Source organism: Hyposmocoma kahamanoa, unplaced genomic scaffold (assembly GCF_003589595.1).
Source record: "Hyposmocoma kahamanoa isolate Upper Pololo Valley unplaced genomic scaffold, ASM358959v1 78, whole genome shotgun sequence".
Lineage (NCBI taxonomy): Eukaryota > Metazoa > Arthropoda > Insecta > Lepidoptera > Cosmopterigidae > Hyposmocoma > Hyposmocoma kahamanoa.
Window position 1 is genome coordinate 5,897,598 of NW_020653945.1, and position 24,635 is coordinate 5,922,232.

General features: G+C 36.4%; 1 protein-coding gene across 1 annotated transcript in view; it reads right to left on the bottom strand.

Annotated features, from left to right (window-relative positions):
• The window catches only part of LOC113233215 (rab GTPase-activating protein 1-like), an 80,811-nt gene that overhangs the window by 14,032 nt on the left and 42,144 nt on the right, over positions 1 to 24,635 (bottom strand). The window contains exons 9-20 of the mRNA XM_026468254.1: positions 23,293 to 23,391; positions 22,850 to 23,010; positions 22,139 to 22,241; positions 21,610 to 21,772; positions 21,098 to 21,188; positions 19,876 to 20,020; positions 18,202 to 18,390; positions 17,187 to 17,312; positions 7,247 to 7,357; positions 6,032 to 6,162; positions 5,757 to 5,878; positions 557 to 660 (exon numbers count right to left, since the gene is read on the bottom strand). Of these exons, the coding sequence (XP_026324039.1) occupies positions 557 to 660; positions 5,757 to 5,878; positions 6,032 to 6,162; positions 7,247 to 7,357; positions 17,187 to 17,312; positions 18,202 to 18,390; positions 19,876 to 20,020; positions 21,098 to 21,188; positions 21,610 to 21,772; positions 22,139 to 22,241; positions 22,850 to 23,010; positions 23,293 to 23,391 (1,545 nt within the window). The remainder of the gene's footprint in view (positions 1 to 556; positions 661 to 5,756; positions 5,879 to 6,031; positions 6,163 to 7,246; positions 7,358 to 17,186; positions 17,313 to 18,201; positions 18,391 to 19,875; positions 20,021 to 21,097; positions 21,189 to 21,609; positions 21,773 to 22,138; positions 22,242 to 22,849; positions 23,011 to 23,292; positions 23,392 to 24,635) is intronic.

Here is a 24,635-nt window from a genome sequence, read left to right on the forward strand (position 1 = left end):
GTGTGCCAACAGTTCGCGGAGTTCCGCAAACTTGAGCTCAGTCCACCATTTTCGCTTTGCACGTTATGGTTGTGTCAATTATCTCGCGCAAAAACTAGATAATCGTAGAAATCTATATAATATAGAAATCTATTTCGCTACTATAATGTGCAAAAATGATAGTCGCACTATTTCTTATGCCTCTGCAATATGGTCGCTTCTTTTTTGGAAAGCTAAGTAAACATCTCGTCTTCATCGTCGTTCAGCTGCTATCGCTAGATGGCAGCACGGATAGCAGCATAGATTGAAATTTTAATATACAATCAAAAACGTCGTAACTTGTAATACTAGGTGTTGATGGTATTGAACATCAACGATTGCCAACAGGGTAAAGTTTAAATTATATTAATTGTACAGAATTTGTTATTTCTTTTTAAATTTGAAAATACGAACACTCATTATCAAGATATCATAGTCTTTCAAATTTTGAATGTGTGAGTTTTGGCGACAGCGGTTCTGAGTAATCGAAGCTTAGGGCACTTCCATTGTTTTTTCTTCCGTAATTCTTTCTGCTTACCTCTGAGATTTGAGACTCTAGTAACTGTTTATCCTGCTGCAACTGTATGTTGTTCTGTCTTAACCTTTCCATTTCCACGTTTATTTTCTCCTTCTCTGCCGCCTCTGCAAAAGAAACCACTCGTCAGTCTTCAGTTTTGTCAATTTAGTAAAAATACTTGTCAAGAATTACTACTTAATGTATAAATATTATAATTAATGAATTTTGTATTTACTGTACACCTATATAAACAAACATCGCCATACTTGTTCACCGAAAGTTCTAGTAACCAATTTATAAAGTTGTTTACATGTCTATATATAGATAGTTATAACATTGCACTACGAACTCTGTCAACGCACGGTGATTCACGCTCCATACTAAGGCGGTCATAAATACGTAACTCCGAAATTATTATTATTTTTTTATTTTATTACGTTAAAATATGATTAGGTAAACGTAAATTAATAAAATTATACATTTTAAAAAATATTTGACAATATTTAGGTGTAAAAATGTCTCGCAGTAATTTTGTTTTTAGACGATGTATCTAAAACATTTTATACTGCGACTTTTAATGGTAAAACTGTGTAAATAATGATTATTTGTATTAACAATAACCACAAATGAATAAATTAAAACAATAAAAATACATAAAAAAGTTCATTTTACAAAATACAAACAAAACACAAATTATACCAAAATACATTAAATCTCAACAATATTAACTTTAAATACATAACAAGTCTAATACAGCTTTTGACAGTACACCTTTTTTTTTAACAGGTAACTTTCGTAGACCTGTTATGAAGGGATCTGAATGAAGAAGCAGCCTATTTACTAAATCTGTGTTGGTCACAATGCGACTCATTTTACGCGTATGATTTTTTCTAAAAGACTTGATATATTTGTTAGTCGCTTCAGCTGATTCTTCAGACAACTCTCCGATTGACAACAAACCGTAATCTATAACATTAGCACCATGAATTAGAACTTTGTGAACGGAAGCAGGCATGTTATACCACGGATACTCGGCAACTAACTGCCGAGCCGTCTCTAAAGCGAACTCTTCGAAGTTCGTCTTATTAATATTATATCCCGAATTTAAACATTGAAGGATGATCCCGCAACGATCTAGGAGATCCTTCTTGATCCCAGTAATTTCAGCGGAAATTTCTGAATTCGAGAAAAACCGCCTGGCTGTATTACCATCGTTTGATGTTCCGCTTCCGCCACTTTTAGGCTTATCCACTATAAGCCCTAATCTTTCTCTAAATTGAGTCTGAACATATGATTTTTTTGCAGCAACAAGCATTTTGTCATTAGCGGACCTAGCTTGCCATTTCCTAACATCTAACTTGTACGCGACATGAACAAAATATTCAAAAAAACGTATTAACGCGTGAAGAGGTGATAAACCAAATTCATATTTACTCTCATCGACTTCCTTATTTAAACATTCGTCAATTTTGTTCATTTCACTGGGCAAGGCGTTACAAATAAAACATTTTGATGAAGAAACACCACTAAGTGCATTACACACTTTACCATCTACCATAGTAAGTTGCAAACAATGAGTAATGCGATATTCGCGATCTTCTTCCTTGAAAACAGTAGGCTGCAAGTTCCTTATTTTATCTTTAAAATGAGCTTCTTCCTCAACTGACACTGCAGTCGATTCCTTCAAATATCGGAGGCGTATAGGACGACAGTATCGAGTTGATGAAGGACGAGGATTTTTCCACAAAACTACTGAATTTTCTTTGTTATCTGTTGTCAAAACAAGCTGAAGTGGCACATACGAAGTAACAAACAGGCTACTGTCTTCAAGAGTGGAGTCAGAAAAACACTGTTTATATTCTGAATGCCCTGTACTGCCATCGAAACCCCATTTCCTTATCAAAGATATCTTATCTAGAGACTCATTAGGTACACTATCCAAAACATCTTTTTGAGACTTGAGAATCCGATTGGCAGTATGATCTAATAAACTTTGAAGTTCGACTTCGGCGGATGATTCTGTAACAGTAATATCTGAAGGATAACAGTGTTTTTTAGATTCCACGACACTTTGGTAAGATGGGAAAATGGTTTTTGAAAACTTATTGTCTATAAATTTCTTTAGTAATATATATTGATGTCGAGTTAACTGAGCTTCAACAATGAGCGATAAAACTTCGCTAGAATCGATTTCAGGACAAGACAAGCTATCGGACGCATTGAGCAATGACTGTACAAGAGAAGGGTCTTGGTTAGACAAACTAGCCAATCTTCTCCTTTTTGTACGTTTACTGGTGTCGTCAAAGTTAATTCTCGGACGGCCATGCGATGAAGAAGTTGATGGTTTAACTTCGTCAAAGCTCTGAGATACACGTAACTCAGTTCGCTGTACATCAATATTTTCAACGACATGCAGCCAATCTGAATATTTTTCTAAGAATTTAGATCTAGTACGATTCGACTTTGCCCAGTAGTGGGAAATTCGTTTACAAATATTCTTAATTTTAAGGCTTAAAGTCTCTAAATCAATATTTTCGATGTCGTCAGAAAGGGATGATGTTTCGGTCAAAGTGCTCAGGACGTGTTGCATTTTTTCATTTGGATTACCCACTTTAGAGTGCCAAATATCAAAAATTGTCATCCTCGATACAGAACATTTGAAAAATGTACCTAAAACAATATGAAAGCTGAACTTAAAAAAAAATTAAAAATTCAATACTATGGACATGCATACTTTGACACCCCTTTAAGCCAAGAAGAGGCAGCAAGATGCAAATGAAACTTATAGCTCTTAATAAGGACATACTCCTTATTCAAAAACCATATACCTCAGGTGCAGCTCAGCGCAGCCAAAAGTTGTAGGTCTAAAGGAAATTAAGTTATGCCAAAAATTTTCACCAAAAAACTGCCTTCAATAAAAAAATTATATAAAAAAAATATGCATAAAAAAAAATTAAAAAAAATTGATAATAAAAGTACATACCATGCTCTTGGATCTCCATGCTTTCACAACACGTAAACACTTGATTTGGAATAGTGACACTCAAAAACAAAGTGATTAAGTTTCGATGACTCACACGTGGTGATAATTAGTCTCGCGATGCGCTCACTTCCGATGCACAAAAGTGAATGATAACGTGACCTAATTACATTGATATTTATAGTTTTTGGAAGCTTGTTAACTAGTTACTAACTTAGTGAGTTGATCTAACCGGGATAAGCCAATGATTTTTTTTGATTTATGGCCTATGGGGGAATCACAGTGCAACGATACAGTTACGTTCCACTCCGGTAAGAACTCTGGTTTTAAAATCATTCGTGGATAATGAATTCGATATTGTGATTGCGGCGATGCGTTTATAATCAAAAAGATTGTGCTATTGTTATTTTCAAAATATTTTTACGCTCAGTTTGTTTTTATTTGAACGTGTTTTTAACCGACTGTATTTTTTTTGTGTGTGTATGTTACGCGATTACTTCGACATTTGTAAACCGATCTCGATGATTCTTTTTTTGTTGGGTACTTCCAAGGTGGCAAATTAGAGATGAATTCTGTTCATTGGATTTTACTCACTTTCAATTAACCAATAAGAGTGAATAGGCATTTTTTAGACAAACGCGTGCTATCGTCGGTCAAATCGTCGCTTAACATCAGGAGATATTGTGGCCAAGCGTGCGTCTATTATATATTAAAAAAAATCTAACAAAACTTGACAAATGTATGTAATTCCATGAACTTCTAAGGTCGTTTTTTTTTTTCATAAAAAAGTTATTAAGACACAATATTATTGTTTTCAAACCGATTTTTTTAGCATGAATTTATTCAAACGCTCTCATTTTATTAAAGCATAAACTGTTAAAGTAACACAATCAATACTAATGTTTTGTTTGCGCGAATGAAAACATGCAATGTATCTGAGATTATAGATAACATTATAGATTATCGTTATATACGTAAAATAAGTAAATAAACTTAGATAAACATTTTATAATACAATAAATAAATAATAGTGACAAAACATGAATTGCATTGGTGTTCGATAATTATATTGATACAAAAATAATTTTGCTGAAGACTGTCATTTATTGAACTATGTTTTCCTTCACCGAAAAGCTCATGGTAAATTTCAAATGAAATTCCGTACTTGAGAAGCATTACACTGTAATCGCCATTTTTGTAATTTTACGAGGGAAACAGGGGGAAATATTGTTGCACTCGTTTTACGGCTTGGGATTACCTATCAGAAGTCAGGAAATAAACACTTTTGCCCGAAATAACGTTAGCTAGAATTTTCATAATGTCAAATGTATTTTTTTAGGAATATTACAAACCAAAAGCTAATTTTGTCTTTGTGAAAAGCAACAAAATTACTTGAAAGAATAACGGTTGTATTATAAACCGGTTTCCGGAATTACGGATATTTGAGTTTACGTTTGGTTGGAATATCGGTACATTTCATAAAGTAAACGCTTATTTTCACATTTGTAATATTTGTATGTATATATCTGCCCAACTCTTAATCATTTCTTTAAGTTAATTTGTACAAAATCCGACGTAATAATACATATAAAAATTAATTAATATTTACAATAACGGCTGCTCCATTACTCTTGTGTTCAAGTAATTTTCAGTCGAAGCTGAATATGGTGCATGAATATTAAGTCCAATTTTGTTAAGTTTCCAGTAGAAGCTGAATATGGTGTTTTGGGGCCCTTAAATTGTTGCAAGCAAAATTAGGTAGTACTGCCATGACGTTACAATTTAAATTAAATGTTTTAGTTTTTTTTACATTTCGTTACATGTCACTACATTTGTTAACTTCAGACATTTTTTTCGTGGTTTTTGTATTAGACCCGACGTCCATTTGCTGGTAGGTTAATTGGTTGTACGTACTTAATTATATATTTTTTTCTTTGCATAAGTTGTGTACAATTTTTTTTCTTAACAGTTTAGTCCAGTAAAAAAAAACACAATCGTAAGTGGATAGCAGTCGCAAATTGTACTGATAATGTTTTTTAAGTAAATGTGACTTGTGTGTGTGTAATTGTACCATATTGAATAAATAAATAAAGTCAGAGGTTAAGGAAACAGCGCGCCGGAATTCATACCCACGGCTGCTGCTTGAAAGCCGGTAAGTCAAACAATTAGGCTACCACGGCTTGTTAAATAGAACTTCGTCAGCCAGTAATTTCGGCACTCCGAAAAAAATACACTTTTTACCTTTGATGAACTTCTCATATTCCAGTTGGTATTTATGCAACCGTTTCACTTTGATGCTGCAAGCCAGTTTAATAATTTGGCGGGACGCCTCTTCCGCGCGGCATTTCTTCGGTAATGTTACTCTGAAAAATAATGTTATATATCAATACTACATGTATGTCTACCACAATACAAAATTTCCAAATTTTTTTTATAAGGGCCGTGCCGAAACTGTTTTCGGCTATATTGCGGGGCTATGAGTGTGTGCGTTATATATGTGTTTATTTAATATATACCTGAAATATTTGTGGACACCTTCGAAGTCATGTGTGAGTAGATCCTTCTTGGATCGAGAGAGCAGAGCGATTGCCACTTGGAACAGCGTGTCCATGCCTTGTAGTAGAAATACATCTAGGATGTGGTATACCTGTGGAAATATTTGAATGTACTTCAGCTTCGATGCCTGGTGTAGCACAGTCAACGAGAGGCGACGTGAAGAATAGTCGTACAGGTTTGAATGTTTTTTAGTGTGATGTATACGATCACGACGCTACGTCATTGTGTTATCAATGCCTTCAGACTTACACACATTGGTTGGACAACAATAAAAAAATAAGCACATCTATTTCTTCGATCTGACTGGACTTGAACCAGCGCCTGTTGCCACACTGGGGCTATCGATCTTACCAGAGCTACAGACCTTGGTATTGGTAGTGGCCCTGGTATGGCAACAGACGCTGGTTATAGTTCAATCAGATGGAAGCATTTTTCCTTTGTGTTATTTGATTTTTGTATCATAACAAACTACCTACTGGAGTATTTTCACAAAAAAAGAATTAATATCATGTTAGGAAAGTTAAAAGAGTAAAGTTAGTAAAAATATGAAATGCAATAACAAAAAAACATATCTATGACATGAATCATAATTAGATGTCCAAAATGTAAACAAAGAATAGTAATTGTAAAAGTATGAATACAGGTGTACTAAACTTTCTATATTTAAGGAATTGGAAAATTCTCATTTTCTAAATTTTTAATTATCTATTACAAAATATTAACAAAAACCTCAAAAACAACACAATAATTTAACAAACGCACTACGGAAACAATAAAACATTTGAGTTTGAGAAACGAAACTCGAATGAAATCTATTACAGGACAAAATGGCGTCACTAAAATGTTTTTAATCCCGATTGTGTTACAAAAATATTTACGATCTTAAACATAATCTTTTATTGTAATAATTGTATACAACGAAATTAAGTAAAAATTACAAAATTTGATTGCTCTAAGTTTTATCAGCTTGCAGCTTGAAAAGAACGAGTTCTAAACGTTTACTATCGTCAAAAATAGGAAACTACGTTTACCCTTTGGACACCTAATGTTGATTCATACTATAGTTAAGTGTTTGCTCTATTCGCATTATTTTGGCATAAGGCCGACGCGGATTTTCATATTTTCTGAACTTCTATCATTAGTGTATTTATCTCGTGATAAAAGCATATATTTACTAGTGGTAGCGGGAACCGAGCAGTGAACACGGTGAGGAACCATTGCGACGCGAACATGTGTGGTTCGACGCCCAGCATTTGGAAGTGTGCTCGAAGTTCTGACAGTTGCTCCTGCGACAACAATTTAGTGTTAGCATTTTGCAAACTCGATAATAGACAGACGAAATCCCAAAATCAAGAGCTCAAGCGCAAAATTTAAGACTTAAATTCAACTAATGCCGCTAGTGATAAGAACAGCTTATTGTGTGACTTGGACTGTACTAGCCTTATATGTTTGCCTGGTGCCAAATACCACAAAATTTTGTTTTCTATGAAAAGCCGTTTTAGCTTTGGTTTGGTTTTAGCTTTATTTCATACGTAATTTTTTGTCCGGATTCCGAAAATGTCATATTTCGAATTTCCCTATAATTGAAGGTGTGATTTATTATAATCGTCTTTTTGAAAATGGAGTAAAATGACGGTTCATTGCGCAAAGTATTGCCCGCTTGCAAGCAGCTAGTGACTGCAGTCGAAACATATTTTATAGATTATCGAGCCAACGTTAGAATTTTTTAATTTGAACCATGTTCGGTCCATTATTCGTCCAACTGCTGGGCACATGTTCAAATGAAATGTCAACTTTTGTAAGTTCATACATACACACTTTCCATTTAGATCCATGTCTATTAAAAATACAAAGAGGAGACATTTTAAAGTTTTTTATTTTATTTATAGATAATCAAATAAAATTGATTTCGATACTAGAAGGCCAACTGTCAAAATAAGAATGAAGAAATCAATAACGCAATTGCGTTATTGATTTCTTCATTCTTATTATTTCTTTCTTATTTTTCTTTCTTTTCATTCATTGTTCTTATTTTTCATTCTTATTCTTATTATTGCGTGAAATTTTGCCAGGTTCTAATGATTAATAATTATTAATCATTAGAACCTGGCAAAATTTCACCTTCTTTCACAATCTATCGATAGAACTGTCGACAAAAACTACATTAATAAAAAAAACAAAATAAAACATTAACAAAAAAAAAAACATTAATAGAAAAAAAATCGCGGGTACTTCGAAAGAATAAGACCCCTTTGAAATTGCTCTGTATATTTTAATTTATTTAAATAGTTTAAGTCTACTTACAGTTCTAATTGTATGTAAATGTGTTAGTATATATGCCAGTGAGTGTTGGCTATAACAAATTTTCAACTGCACTTTTCTCCATATCACCACAATCACAACCTTAGAACTACCACTTTGCATCACAACATCTGGGTCCTGGAAAACTTGTTTGTTGGCCATGGATGCTGTTGAAGTCAATGATACACTTCAGGACCTCACTTCCTTCTTTCACTCTCGCATGGAGGATTTCGAAAAGGCCCTTCAACAGCACACTATCTCATCAGTTCCTGCTGCCCAGTTACAAACAGTTAAGGCTTTATCTGCAGACTACCAGCAGTTCAAAACTTTTATTGTGAATGCAGTCAAGACCTTGAAAATGCAGCTGGATTGTCTCCACACAGGAATGGATCGCCTGGAAACCCATTCTAGGCGTAAAGTTTTGTTGTTTCATGGCTTGCAAGAGGACAACAAGGAGAATGTTGCTGCTAGGGTGCTTGAGGTGCTGAGCGGTAGAATGAAGCTGAAGCAAATTGAAGCGGACTGCATAGAGACCTGTCACAGACTAGGGACTGCTAAAAAAGAGCGTACTCGCCCTGTGCTAGTCCGTTTTGCGACGTATAAAAGTAGATCCGTCGTATGGAAGGCCAAGACGGCGTTAAAGGGCACGAGAATTTCCATGTCGGAGTTCCTGACAAAGTCAAGGCAGAATATATTTGCTATAGCCCGTAAGCATTTCGGCATTAAAAACTGTTGGTCATCTGATGGTACCATAGTTGTGATATTGCCGGACAAGAGCAGGAGAAAAATTACTGAGTTTGGTGAATTGCAAAAGCTCCAGGCCAGTTTTCCATCCACGGCAGGCAGCTAATTTATCGAACATCGTGATTATTGTGAGGTATCTCCACTTTAAACAATTTTCCACTACAAAATTTTAAGGTATTTCATTATTAAGTCAAAATTAAAATTCACTTCACTTTTTATTTTTATGGCTCCATCAATATGAGAACTGATGATTTTGCCAATGTCACAGTTGAAAGAAAAAAAAACGAAACAAAAAAAAATTTTCGCTAAGCTCTAATAGGACATTAACCGGTGTTGGTAAGTTGGACTACGGGAGTACTCAGTTGAGAATGTAAAACAAAACAGCAAAACAATATTTATAAATATATGTTATTTAAGTGGATAAATTTACATAGAGTAACAATATGGGGGGAGAACACTAAAGTTAAGAGGTTGTTTATGTTAACGGGGCGGGGGAATTTTGGAGAAAGTAAGTTATAAAGTGGAACAGCAATATTAGGACAATTGAAAAAAATGTGTTCCAAGGTACCGTCTTCTAGGCCGCACTCGCACAGAGAGTGATCTCGAACTCTGTATTTTTCATTTGCTCGTTTAATGTTAGATGTCAATATGACTTTTCGTTCAAAAATTTTTTTAACGTTATTTATTTAAACCTTTTTCGTTTCTTCTTTTTGTTTTCGTAACTTTGGATTTAAGTCTTTCAGTCTAAATATCAATGTGAATGAAGTTTTCTATGTACCTGTACCAATCATAATACGTATTATTTTATGCTCACTGTCCTGTACCTGAAATTTTAACTGTTAATTATTTTTATTTTTTTTGTAATTATGTACTCAAGTCATTCAGTCGAAATATTAAGGATATTTATTCCGTAATTGTCACTTCATGGCCTTGTTGATTTTGTATTCAATGTAATATCATTGTTTTGTACATTTTTTATATTGCTTTTACCATTATTGTGTTGCCAACACTCGCTGGTGGTTTCGTTTTTGTTTTTTTTGTCTTTAGTTTTGCTTATTTATTTTATTTGTAGGAAGTATTTTAGTCTATACACATATTGTTTTATTATTTATAAATTACATATTTATTTATTTATATTTATGTCTGTAAACTCTAATTATTTTACTGATAGCTCATCTGATGAGTTTGAAAGTGCTTGTAGTGATATTTCTATTTCTTCTGACTCTGATGGCCCTTCACTAGATGTTAAGCTGCAGTCAATTTTTTATGGAAAATCCAATTTCCTTAACTTGGTGCACATTAACGCGCAGAGTGTCCCTGCACACATTTCTGAATTAAATATGTCATTCAACAACGGCATAGTTGATGGAATCTTAATCTCAGAATCTTGGCTCAAACCCTCTCTACCATCCCCCCTTTTTACACTTAATGGGTATAAATTATATCGAAACGACAGAGTTGGAACTGGTGGTGGTGGTGGTGTATGTATTTACATCAAGAGCCACATACCGTGCTCCGTCGTCAGTCAGTCTCCTAGCACTTATACTGGATCTTTAGAGTATCTATTTCTAGACCTCAACTTACATCACACCAATATCTTATAGTCGTCACAAAATAATAGATCATATTTGACACATGTCATCGCAACGTAAATAGTGATGTGAACTGCAATATCGGTAACCAGTTTAAACGATTCTCACGAGAAATCGATTAAAAATTTTAGGAGTTTGTAATCGTTTAGGTTATTTTTCTGTTCATTGCTTTTCAGTTCTAGATATATCAATCAACATTTATTTAAACGTTATACAGTTTAATAGAAATAATAAGTAAGTATTTTAAGTGAGCACAACGGCAACCTGTACTTGTTGTTGTATTGTAGTTATACATTAGCATAGTTCACGAGGATAACCTGTACGTAAATAACAAAATTCTGAAGTAAAACAAAAGACCTCCTTATTGGAATTTTTTATTTATCAACGTCATCGGAAGATGAACCAAAACCATCTGTTGAGCTAGTTTCACCAGTCCATATAATTAACTCGTTTTCAATTAAATTATCAATATTAACATCTCTGTCAAAATCTTCTTTTATTAGTTTTCTAGTTTTTTCCACCACCTTTCTCCAGTCTTCCTTTGTTACTTTAGTACATGCTTCCTTTAATAAAGTCATCATTTTTTTTGTGGAGAACGGTGGCTTAGTATTATTACGTCCTGCGTAGCCTGTAAAAAAAAAACACTGTTGTAAAATAGTAATGTTCCTTCACAGTGATATTACAAATTCGAAAGTTTATATGTTACCTCTTTACATTTGTACTTTATTAAAATATGCTACTAGTACAAAATAAGTCTTAATATATACGAATTTAAAATAACAGTATTAAATGCAAAAATATTAACCTTTAATTTGAGCCCAAATCAACTCAATAGCATTGTATTGACAGTGGTACGGCGGTGTCCTTATAATTTTATGTCCATGCTCAAGTGCCAATTCATCAATTTCATACCTAAGTTTTGTAGGTCTATGCTCTCGCACTAATCTTAACAATTCCACTTTCAATAGCTCCATGTCAGCTTCGACACCATTCCTCTGTAGCCATGCCACCAAATCAGCCTTTTTATTTGCCTGAGTCGGCGCTCGATCTATTTGAACCGAATGATACGATGCATTGTCCATAATTATTGTACATTGTTCGGGGAGGTTCTGAAGTAAAGTTTTAAACCACTCTTTAAATTTGTTTGCGTCCATTTCTTCGTGATATTCTTTTGTACTTTTTGATTCAAATGCTAGTAAAGCATTATTAACGAAACCTCCCCCGGCTGATCCAGCATGGCAAATTATGAGGCGACCACCTTTTCCCATTGGCACTTTCGAGCTGGATGCTTTAGTGTCGTCGGTCCATGATTGTGGTACTGTGTGGTTTGAGTTCAACCAAGTCTCATCGATAAACACAACATTATCCCAATTTGTAATTTTATTCATTTCTCTCAAAAATGAAACTCTTTGTAATATTAAATCATGTCTTTCCATCATAATATTTCTTTTGTCAGACTTCTTGTATTTAAAACCAATTTTTTTCAAAATTGTAATCAGTGAGGTAGCACTCCCAGTAAATAAGCCAAGCTCTCGAAGTGATACCAACAATTTACTCACAGTAGGGTACTCGTGTCTAGTATAATATGTATAAACATGGTTACGAATAGCGTCTGCATCGAACGTGTCGATACCTGTTACAGGCTTGCTTTTCTTCCTCTTTCTAGGCGTATGTAATACGTTTTCTTGAGAGCCGGAAGGCCCATATTTTTCTTGTATGATGGTGTGTACCGTTCTTTTGCCGATTCCAAGTGCACTTGCGACGCGATTTTGCACTTGTGTCACTGGTAATAGAGGTCCACCATTAAGTGACTCCCTTTCGAAATAGTCGTGTAATTTCACAACCAGTTCGCGAGTCTGGCTATTTAAAGCACGTCCTCTTTTCGACATGTTGAAAAAGAGTTCACACAGAATCAAGTCCAAAATATCCAAGCCAAGGTCAACGAGATTGAAAATAGAAGTAGTCCAAAAGCACAGCCGAGTCACAAGAAAAAACACCACGAATAACCAAGCGTACAGTCAACTTCCAAGACGGCGAAAGACTGCGCGGGCGCCGATGCAGAGTGACGCTAAATCGACATCAGTGTTGCCGTTTCAGAATTTGCGATAAAGAAAAGGAAATACAAATCTGACTTTACGGTTCTGTCTACTATAAATACTAGTATACTCAGTCTAATTTTGTAAGCACTTTAAAATTTTTGTTTTTGTAATTAAATAAGTCATTTTTTTAAGTGAAACCGATTTGACTCGATGATAGTCGGCGCGTATTGGTTACAACATTATTATTAAAAAGAATTATTTCTTTGTAGACTGAAGATGTAACTGTTTATAAGACGTTTCGGAGTAACCCAAAATTGGATTTTATTTTGGAATTCCTGCGAAAATAATACTTGAAATATGTTTCTTTCATAATGTATAGACCTTCAATAAAATTTATGTATTTTTTTAAAACCCAATAAGTTATTAATTGCTTATTTACTGTTTCGTTGATTGCATTCAACGTTACATACTATCGACTGGTTTAGCTGTCAAATATGATCTATTATTTTGTGACGACTTTAGTAATTAAATAAGTCATTTTTTTTAAAGTGAAACCGATTTGACTCGATGATAGTCGGCGCTTATTGGTTACAACACTATTATTAAAAAGAATTAGACTGAAGATGTAACTGTTTATAAGACGTTTCGGAGTAACTCAAAATTGGATTTTATTTTGGAATTCCTGCGAAAATAATACTTGAAATATGTTTCTTTCATAACGTATAGACCTTCAATAAAATTTATGTATTTTTTTAAAACCCAATAAGTTATTAATTGCTTATTTACTGTTTCGTTGATTGCATTCAAAGTTACATACTATCGACTGGTTTAGCTGTCAAATATGATCTATTATTTTGTGACGACTATAGTTGGTGTTACTTATAGCCCTAGTGTTAATGTAAACTATTTTGACTTATTTGAGACTACCCTTGAATCCTTGAGTGCCTCTTACGAACATGTAATATTGATGGGTGATCTTAATACTTGTTTATTAAAGAATAACTTTCGATCTTCACGTCTTAACTCCATGGTATCTGCTGTGAACTTTGTATTGCTCCCACTTACTGCCACCCATCATTCTCCTAACTGTCAACCTTCACTTTTAGATGTTCAGATAGTCTCTAAACCTCAATCGGTTCTCCTACATGGACAAACCACTGCCCCGTTCTCATACCATGACCTCATATATTTGTCTTATCGAGTACGCACTCCCAAACCCAAAATTAAAGTCATTTTTCAGCGTAGCTTTGGTAACATTTCTGTGGATCGCTTGAGAGAGGAATTTTCTAATATTGATTGGTCTGCTTTGATTGAAGCTAGCACAGTAAATGAGAAGATCAAAATTTTTAACAAACACTTAATAAAGTTGTATGATTCTCATGCCCCACTCAGACCAGTACGTGTTAAGCATCTGCCTGCGCCTTGGCTTACACCAGCAATAAAGAAAACCATGAAACGTAGGGACAAGGCCAAGTCGATTCTCAAGAGGTTTCCAAGTGAAGACAATTTGCTTTCTTATAAAAGGCTGCGCAATCTCTGCAATAGACTGTGTCGTGACGCCAAGCGGCGTTACTTCCACTCGTCGATGGAAGGCTTGTCTATGGGTCAAACTTGGAGGTTCTTGAGGTCACTTGGTGTGGGTAAAGATTGTGACTGTACTGTTGACTTGCCTGACCTTAACTCACTCAACAAATACTTCACCAACTCACCATTTACTGTTGCTGACTCTATCAAAGCGGGCACGCTCACCTCTCTGGGCATTGCTACTCATCCTGATTGTGAACCTTTTTCTTTTCGCGAAATCACTGAGGGGGAAGTTAAGAAGAGTATCCTATCCATAACTTCCAAAGCTGTGGGTGAAGATGGTATTTGTCGCGACATGCTGATACCTATCCTGGATGACGTTGCTTCAATTATCACACACATTTTGAATACTTCTCTTGCAACTAGCGTCTTTCCTAGCGATTGGAAATTAGCTCATGTCATTCCCATCCCTAAATCCGCTACTCCCACGGCTTTCTCCCAATTTCGTCCTATCTCCATCCTACCATTCCTGTCCAAGGTCCTTGAAAGCACAGTTCATAAACAACTTCACTCATATGTCTCTCGTCATGAACTTATAAGTCCGTATCAATCTGGTTTTCGTCCTGGTCACAGTACTGTAACTGCTTTGCTTAACGTCACCGATGATATTCGCCACGCCATGGATAACAGGTTGTTTACCATTATTGTTTTGCTGGACTTCAGCTGTGCTTTCAACTCTGTCGACTATGACATCCTTCTTGCCATTCTCTGCTCTCTTAACATCTCCCCTGCTGCAATTGCTTGGTTTTCGGATTACCTCCGCAATCGCTATCAAAGGATCAGGAATGATGACATCTATTCCGATTGGTCTCCTTTGACTTCAGGGGTGCCACAGGGTGGTGTACTTTCACCTCTTCTCTTCTCGCTGTTCATAAACGAGCTCACTAAATTAATTTCTCCTCCATTCCACTTATACGCAGATGACTTGCAAATTTATAGACATTTTGATGGAGCCAATACCCAATCTGCCATTGAATCTATTAATAAGGATCTTCTTGTGGTGAAGTCTTGGGCTGATGCGTTTGGTTTGCTTGTAAGCCCTAGGAAATCACAGGCAATAATTGTAGGTAGCAACAGACTTTACTGCAGGTTGGACATTAATAATCTCCCCAAGGTCTCGTATGATGGAGTAAGTCTTGCATATGCTGAAAACACAAAGAACCTGGGTCTGATAATCGACCGTACACTGTCCTGGAGACCACAGGTAAATGAGGTTAGTCGACGCATGCACTTTTCCTATCATTCTCTCAAGCGGCTTCAATTCTTCTTACCGTTCAACACCAAGGTTATGCTTGCTCAGTCCCTACTACTCCCTCTTCTCGACTATGCCGATGTTTGTTATTTGGATGTTACTGAGGAGCTGCTTAACAAACTAGAGCGCCTACAAAATCTGGCAATCCGTTTCATATTCGGTTTACGTAAATATGACCATATCTCTGAATTTCGGACTAAATTGAAATGGCACCCAATCCGACTTCGCCGAGATATGCACGTTCTTTGTCTACTTTATAAAATTTTAAATTACCCCCAGCTTCCTCATTATCTGTTTTCCCGTTTTTCCCCCTTATCCCCCAATTCCCGCCCAAAACGTACCTGTGACACTAGAACACTTTTATATCCCCAATCCAACTCCAAATTCTTTCACAATTCTTTTACCGTAAGTGCAGCTCGTATGTGGAATAAACTACCTGCTAGCATTCGTGATAGTCCATCGGTGGCATCTTTCAAACACAAATTAAAAGAGCACTTCCTGTCGAACGCGTTAGATAGTTTATAGGTAACATATTTGTAAACAAATGATCTGTTATTATAATATATATTCTGCTTATGTATGTATTTATGTATATAAAGTTCATTTATGTGCATATGTCTGTCGTATGTATATTATTATCATTTATATTTTATTTACATTTAAATTTAAATTTTGTTGTACATTAATTAGTCCCGCAGACTTCATTTTTGCACCACGGCTAGGGTTGGCTGGAAGAGATCTCTTATAGAGATAAGCTCACCTTTGTATATGTCCATTGTAACGTGTGTTTCATGTGTCTTTTCTTTGTACAATAAAGAATATATTATATATTATTAATATTTAACATTTTATGAAAACTGGCAACTCCGCAAATCTCATTTTACTCCATCTTCAAAAAAGACAGAGGAAAACGTTTAGCTTATTTAGTTGAACGGGGTAGGGTTACATTGGATATTTTCTATGGCGATATTTGAGTCCATCTTGATTTTTTAATCAAATATATGTATAAACACTGGCGTCGATTCGGCGAAACATAAACTAAACTTCAGTGTATCTGACTCTTTCCTTATCAGTACGAAACGAACGAGCCATCACTTTAGTCATGATTACGAGCACACGCTGTCTAAGTTAACAATAGAAATAAAGAAATGGTGAAACGGCGACGGCATTAACTAAAATGGCATCTGTCCTTTACTTACTGGTCCCGAGACAGACGTATCGAACATAGGTTAGAATTAGTTTGCATTTGCCCCAAATCTATCTAAAAACTGAAATAGTAATGACGTGCCAGACCTTTGTAAAAAGAAATAATGTTATATGTTACACCAAATTGTCAAAATTTACGCAGGCGCTACTGGTAGTAACAGAGTACTGGTACTTGGTGCAACGGGCTGGTGTCCGCAACTCGACGTCAAGGCGCCTATTTTGCGTAACAGAGTAATCTCATTGTAGAGGTACTGGTCTTAAATTAGGAGTTCCCGTACTTTTAGTACTAAAGTAACGGAATTAACTCAAAAGGCCCAAACCAAGAACACTCAGTATAGAAGTAATTTAGAAAATCTATTTAAACACTATTTTCCTCTCGCTGTATATTTCATATTACCTCCATAAGTCTATCGAGTTGATGCAATCGCATGTACAGTGCCTCAAAACCGTCTTTGTACAGGTCTCGTAGTCCGTAGCCATACATAAGTCGAACCAGTAGGCAAAACGCTTGCTCTTCGGGCATCTGTAAAAGAAGCTTGTATTATATGTAGGATACCACATCGCTCATCACATATGTTCAAATCCAATAATCGATCTGTAGGGCTAGCACGACAGGGCGCGACTCGCGCGAGAGCGATTTATAGCGCGAGATACTGATATTCTCGCATAGAGATCTCGCACTTTATGGCGCTCTCGCGCAAGTAGCGTCCTGTCTGGCTAGCCCTAGTGGTATGTTGTGTTATTGATAGTGTTACATAGGATGTCTATCACGCCACCAAGTATCAAAGAACTAGGTGTAGAATATTGCGTCTTTGTCTCTCGCCAAACTCAGATTGTTTGGTTAACATCCCTCTTTGTTAGGTATTACGTTTGATATGAATACGATAGTTAAATTGAGATTTGGACGGTTCGAATCCTTGTGACGACATGTACCTATGCCTTTAATTTTCAAGACTGAACCTAGGTTTAATTACATAGCTCAATTTAATTTCTCGCTTAAACTAAGGCAAAATTCGTTTTGTAAATACGAAAAACTTGGTCGCAGATTTATTTTATAATTCTCAGCCTAAATTAGATAAATAAGGTAAAACGTTTATTCAGCACAAATACAAGCAGAAACAAACATTTACAATCACTTCACAAGGTATAACACAAAAGCACATACAACATAAATAAGTACGCATTGATATAAACACATAGAGAAAAACTAAATTTAGTACTGGTCATACCTATTTGCAACAGTTTGTGCTGAAATGGCCCTGACTCAACATGTTACGTACATTTGTGAATGTTCAATAGCAGCAGTCCCTAACGGTGAAGGAAAACATTGCTTCGAAGAAAATACAGCGAAATGTGGTCTATACCATTCTTAGAAAGACCTGTATACTTTGGTCGACTTCTACAAGACTTACATGCAGCAGCAGTGTGGCTGCCAAGAAGCTGAGTCCCTGGCAGTAGCCGACCTCGGTGTCATGCACGGCATAGGCGCGCGCCATGCGCAGCAGCGAATCCTGCCCCAGACCACCCGCCTCGCGGAAGAAGTCGTGCGCGGGGAACGTTCGGGCGATGTCGCGTTGGATTACGGCTTCGAATGGACAATCCTGGAAACAGATAAGCGATACGTGTATAACTTTTGCCACAAAATAAATAAATGGTTATATTTATTTAATTTTATTTTATTTTATTTTATTTATTTAACACACATAAATAAATAATAGTTAGCGACAAACTCCGACAGAGAAACACCACCTGTTTCTGGCTAAAAACCAGCTGTATAGATACTTTAGGAGAGAAGGGGTGTAAAAGTAAATCTATTGAATAATAAATTTATTATGTAATTGGGTTTCATGCTCTTGTTTACTCAAAATCTAGTTCTCGACAAAAAAGATTATTTTATGTAAACACATCTACAATAATAACAAGGATATTAACTAGAACGTTCATAAATTGCGTTTTCACACGTTTTGTAAACTTTGTAGTTTGGTATTTACGCCCTCTCTTCCTAAGTTGTATCAATGTGCTGAGTACCAATATGCTATCTCCTTTTTTTTTTGTTGACTAGACAGCCAGAAGATAGAGTATGACGAATCAGTAACAGAATTAGAATGAGATCGCCACTTGTACTGAAGGTACAAGGGGGCATGAAGCGGTGGCAGAGGAAGGGCTGTAGGGGTGTGTGTGGAGGCCCATAATAGGGATCAGAGGATCCCACTAGTTCAGATCCGGAGGATCGATATGAGGTCAAGCACCTGTTAGGACAATTATATTAGTCCTATGAAGTAGAATGGAGTTAGAAGAAGTGTGCTTGAAGAAAGATACTCTATTTAAAGGTTGTTGTGATAGAAAGAATGTCGCATATGTAATTTACATTATGATTGAACCTTAGGCGTGGCGACAATGTTTTAATGTTTAAAGACTAAAAATAAAAAAAATAACTTATCTTGTATAGTCTGGTGGGCTGGGTTTACACATTTTTCTCTTTATTAATGTCGTTTGTGTCCTGTTTTGTCAAAGCGGGACACACGTTGTCTATACACAGTTGATTAAAGTTTGATTGTTTATGTTTTAATGTTTTTCCTCTATACTTTGATAACACACGGACTTTTTGGCCAACCCAACATAATCATAAAAAAAACTAGTGGTAGTAACAAAAAATCTCAATAAATACCACCCAATATATTTTCTATATATATGAGTGTGTGTGTGACGAATAAAGTCACATTTATTTCTATTTATACGACACATTGTTTACATAGTAACGATGATAATAATGTCATAAACTAGGGATTTCCCCATACTGTGAATACAAAAGTAACAAGAGCTTATAGTGATAACCTCTGGATTGTGGAGATCGTCTATTAATAGTATGTTGATGTAATAAAAATTACGTTACAATATTTACAAATAACATAAAAGTTGGCGAAATAATATACAGGGTGCAAAAAAAGGTAATACTTAGTTAATCGACACTGAATAACTATGGAAAACAAAATTTATTTCCCTCCTGGTCATGTCCCAAAATATGACTACACCATTTTGTTACACCCTATATAAAATACAATAATGAGCAAATGTGTCTTACTAACTTTACTAATCAATGTACGGTACGTCTCCATAAGCTTGTCGTTCTGGTCAATGCCGGCCAGTCGCAGCCACACCTCGCCTCGGAGAGCTTCAGGTACGCCAACCCGCACGAGATGATTCAACGCGCGTGGTCGTGGTCCTGTCCAGCTATAACATTTAAAAAAATCTCACTTATAACAATGGTTATACTAAAGACTCCGCAGTATTGTGGTACGACGAATACTGACTACTGTTAATAATATTTAGTATAATAGACAAGTACTACTATCTCCACACGCCTGCCGCGCCCCTTGTACGGTCGCACTTGGCATAATCTCGCGGTGCACTCACGTTGCATAGCACGGGTCGTCACATGCGCTTTTCATTATAGATTGGAAGCGGTTGCTCGGTGTTTAAAAAACGACATCAAATAGTAGTCGTATTAACATTTGAAAACAAGGATAAACGCGTTTGAACACTAATAGGTATTTTCACACCTACAGTCGATGGGAAAATAGTTAGGTAGGATAATGCAATGCGAAAGTTTTGAAGTGTAAATAGTATACGTGTTAATTGTTGTGTTTATGGTGTTTTGAACAATGGTGATTCAAATTCAGAATTGTTCAGCATTTGATTTCTATTTCATAATCATACTTCCATAATCGAGAACCAATCCGTGATGCTGGTACAAAAATGAACACCTTATTTTTTGTAAATTATGTTTACAACCTGCGGGTACACCTAAAATAATAAAGTGACAACCCTAAGAGCCTATGCCCACAGCGTATTTTATAAGCCGAAGACGCGCGTCTACGCGCTGTAGTCGCGCGTACGTGTCGCACATTTTGATAAGAGATAGTTTTAATGTCAGTCTTGTTTGTTAAATTCAGTTAGTTTTTGAAATGAAGCAACTACATAAAATTATAAGTGTAAACTCCAGTGGAGTATAAGCTTCATGCTTGCAACGCGATGTTTGAGAGCGTTTGAATCGATTCACGACATCGCGTCGTCGTCGCGTATAACATACGCCGCCGTAGCAAAGTGTAGGCATTAATCCGAACAGGTGGGAGTTACTCTACTTGTCTTATTATCCTGTGATACTTATGACTATTCAACGTTTAAAAAATCTGTTTCAATGTTCAGGATATACATATACTTATAGCTATATTATAGTGCAAAGAAACACATACGAAGCAAAATTTCCAGGAAGAAATAACTAAAAGATATTGCAATGTGTAACTGCACCTTCTAAGAACCTGTGCCCAGTTGACTAGGACGTCTTCGCCGCAATCTTTGGACACCTCGCCTGTACCGCTGAGTAATGGTTCGTCGCCATCTGTGCAAAGATACATCATCCTCATATAGTCATCACAGATTTTTGTATGCCCACATAAAAACCGTGGACATACAGCCTTTTAAGGAGAGGCCGTGGGGTCGAGTCCGCGTTCGCACCTTTTGAGTTTCTCGTAATTTATGTGCGAAATTTAAATTGAAATTTACCATGAGGTATTCCGTGAAGTAAAACATTGTGATGAGACCTGCACATCCAAAAAGGTTCACAACCCACAGAAAACCACCATTGAGCCAGCGTGTCGGATTACGGCCTAAACCCTTGCCTGAGAGGAGATCCGTTCTCCGCAGAGCGACATACAAATAGGCTGATGACGATGATGTCGCCATAAAGTTTTATCTGTTTGGGAAGGTTTTTGAGGATATTGCAACCGACCAAAAGGATAGAAGTGTGTACTGTAAGTTACCAGAATCTGGCTCTGAAGGCGAAGGTGGCGCAGGCGCACTGGACAGCGGTGACGGCAGCAGACTGGACAGCGACAGCGGTAGGTTTAGGCGGGACCTGTCCAGTTCGCCGGACGTCTCCACATTTACGACATCGTACTTCAGCACGCCCGTTTGGTCCACGCTCTGGAATTATTAACACAGATGCGTGTTCAAAAAACATATTGAGTAAAACTTTAATTACAGCACAAACACATAAAAACGCTAAATAGTAATAGTTATATGTATAATTAGTAACAGTAGAGCTCCTTGGGAAAGAGTGCTTTTACTTCCCGTATTGCCATCATATCGATTTCTACCGTTAAGCAGTAATGTATTACTACGTTCAGGCTTTGAATAGTAAGAATGCTGGTGAAATTACACGCACATGGGACTTGTTAACTTTATGTCTCAGTAAGACGGGTGCGGTGGCAGTGCCCAGTCGCTTGTCCCATTAATTGATATCATAAAAGAAAGTGTAAAAATCATCATAAAATAAGCAAGCATAAATACCTCTTTAAGGTTGATGTAGAACTGCTGTACAAGTGGCCTCTTGGAGTAATACCAAAATCTCTCAGATGGCGGATAAATTTTCACGGGAGTTTCGACCACTAAACTGTAAAAAAAAATACGTTTCAAACAAAATCTACACTGAGTTTTTTTTAAATCCTCTTGTCCCTACAAGCTATCTTGTCGACATTTAACTAGGGATTAAACATTTGGTCTAAGGCGTGCATGGCACAATGTCCACGGACATGTCCATCTTACGGAAAATCATTTTCACAGAAAAGGATTTTGGGGAGGTTGTCCCTTTACACTGAATGACAGCTATGTTTTTAACTGCCCTCACCTTTACATCATCGACTAGACCAAACGTAGGCTGGAGTTCCACTCCAACGTTGTGGATTTTTCAAACATTCACACGAAGCGCTTCGCTTCTACGTTTAATGGCATACGGCTATGGAGTGGAATTCTCTGTCTGCAGATTTACTCCTTGAACGGTATAATTTAGGTTTTTTCAAGACGAGAATGAATAGGCATTGTTTAGGTGTGCATGCTCCATCGTCGACCTCATCGTCACTTTCAATGGAGGTCAAATGCGCACTTGCATTTTTATTAACAAAAAAAATGTATTGTATCAATTTGTGTGCGCCCCACCGTTAGGCGTGGGCCTTTATAATATGGACTAGGTTAGCGAAATTAACTTAAGAGGAGGTATCTTACCGTAGCGGGTCAGTAATGCCTCTAATAACGAGGTCGAGTGCGAGCGACATGTATCCCGGCGCGCCGTCGCCGCTGGCCACGTTGAAGGCCGCAAGCGCAGACTCTCCTGCATTCCATAGGGCACACACTGAGCAGCCGGACCCCCCAGAAGATCCGCTTACCTGGACACAAAGCAATACAAACAATTAGCGTAATTTTGGATAATTCTGCTTTAGGTCATAAATCGACGGGCTGACCCAATGTGTATGACGCAAATGCACGTGGCTTAGAAATTAAAGCCATGTAGGTTGTACATGTCCTCACAGGGATTAGAACCTTTGACCTCTCGATTGAAAACTATTTTCCTACTAGGCTACTATCACTCGATAATCCTAATTTATCTGCTATTTAAAGTAGCTGCCTTTGGGCGGAAATGAAGTTTCCTGAATTTACGTTTAGTTTACCATTTCAAGAAGCCTCATGTCGGAATGTTTGACGCTGCGCCCCGGTGCGAGCAGAATCCCGAAGCAACGTTCGATGTATAGCCCTCCATTGTATGAAGCCTGTAAAATTAAGAATATATTTTATAATGTATTCCTATCTAACACATTTATTTATGTTTTGATATTAAGTGTTGATATTAAGCTCTTAGTCACACAAATTGCGTTACAATTGCAGCTTAACTACACAATAGGGTTTGGAACGTAATGGTGCACGACTGCACGCCAGTTGCTATGTTACTCTATATTACATCTACAGACTGCATTCAGACGGCTTTCCGATTACATTCTATTGCACTGAGAATGCAGTTCGTATGTCTGCACTTCTATATGCTTACAACACAGCAATAATTAAAACAAACGGTTCAAATTTTCTGTTTCAGAAACAGCGGTTTGTCGAAAAGAAAGAAACAATGGTGACGCCGGAAGAAATCGTGATAAGGGTAGACAACGACTTCCTAAAACTGTCAAGTGTCGCTGGCCAGTCAACCGGTGACGGCACGTGTAATCTTCCGAAAGATCGGGAAAATAATATGGAGTCACAACGTGGTGAGATACCTACTGTATCTAGTGATAATCATTTAGTGAATAAGTACTAGTCTTAAAGCATATACACTTAGGATTATATATTTATGCTACACCCTTACAGGGTATCACATGTGATGTATTTGTAAATTTGTACTATATATTCCTGTGAGATGCATCAAATAAATAAATAAATTATTTTTAAAATACTAACAACCTCGCAGGACTATATTACTAACAACATAAACAACAACTTCTGATCCACGACTTTTAAAACGTTCTAAATTTACCAAAATTAAACTTTTAAGTTTTTTATAATTTTATTAATACAAAGATGGAACACTCAGAAAAAGTTCCTTCAATCCGGAATTCGAACCGACGTCTTCTAGCAAACCGTGCCAACTAAGCCACGGAACGAAATAGCGGACCTCAAAAATTTTTCTATGTGCTTGTTGTCGGGTGTTCAAATTTGGTTTTCAACGTCGTTTTAGCCGTAGCGCCATCTAAAGATTTTGTCACCCAGTCAGGTAACTATACAACTACCAAGCCCTGGCTAGACATGTCGCTATTATCTATAATTAAATTTGTATGATTGAATTGATATTCAATTATTTTTTGTGAAATTACTACTAGTTTGTTATGATTTTATTTTTTTTTAATTAAGTTTTTGTTGTACTATGTGACACTTTTTGATCTGTATTTCGTAGTAAAGTAAGTTCAAACGTGCTAGCGTCCTCCGCGACACTCCCACTCTTGTTCTGCACAGAGTTATTACCATTTAG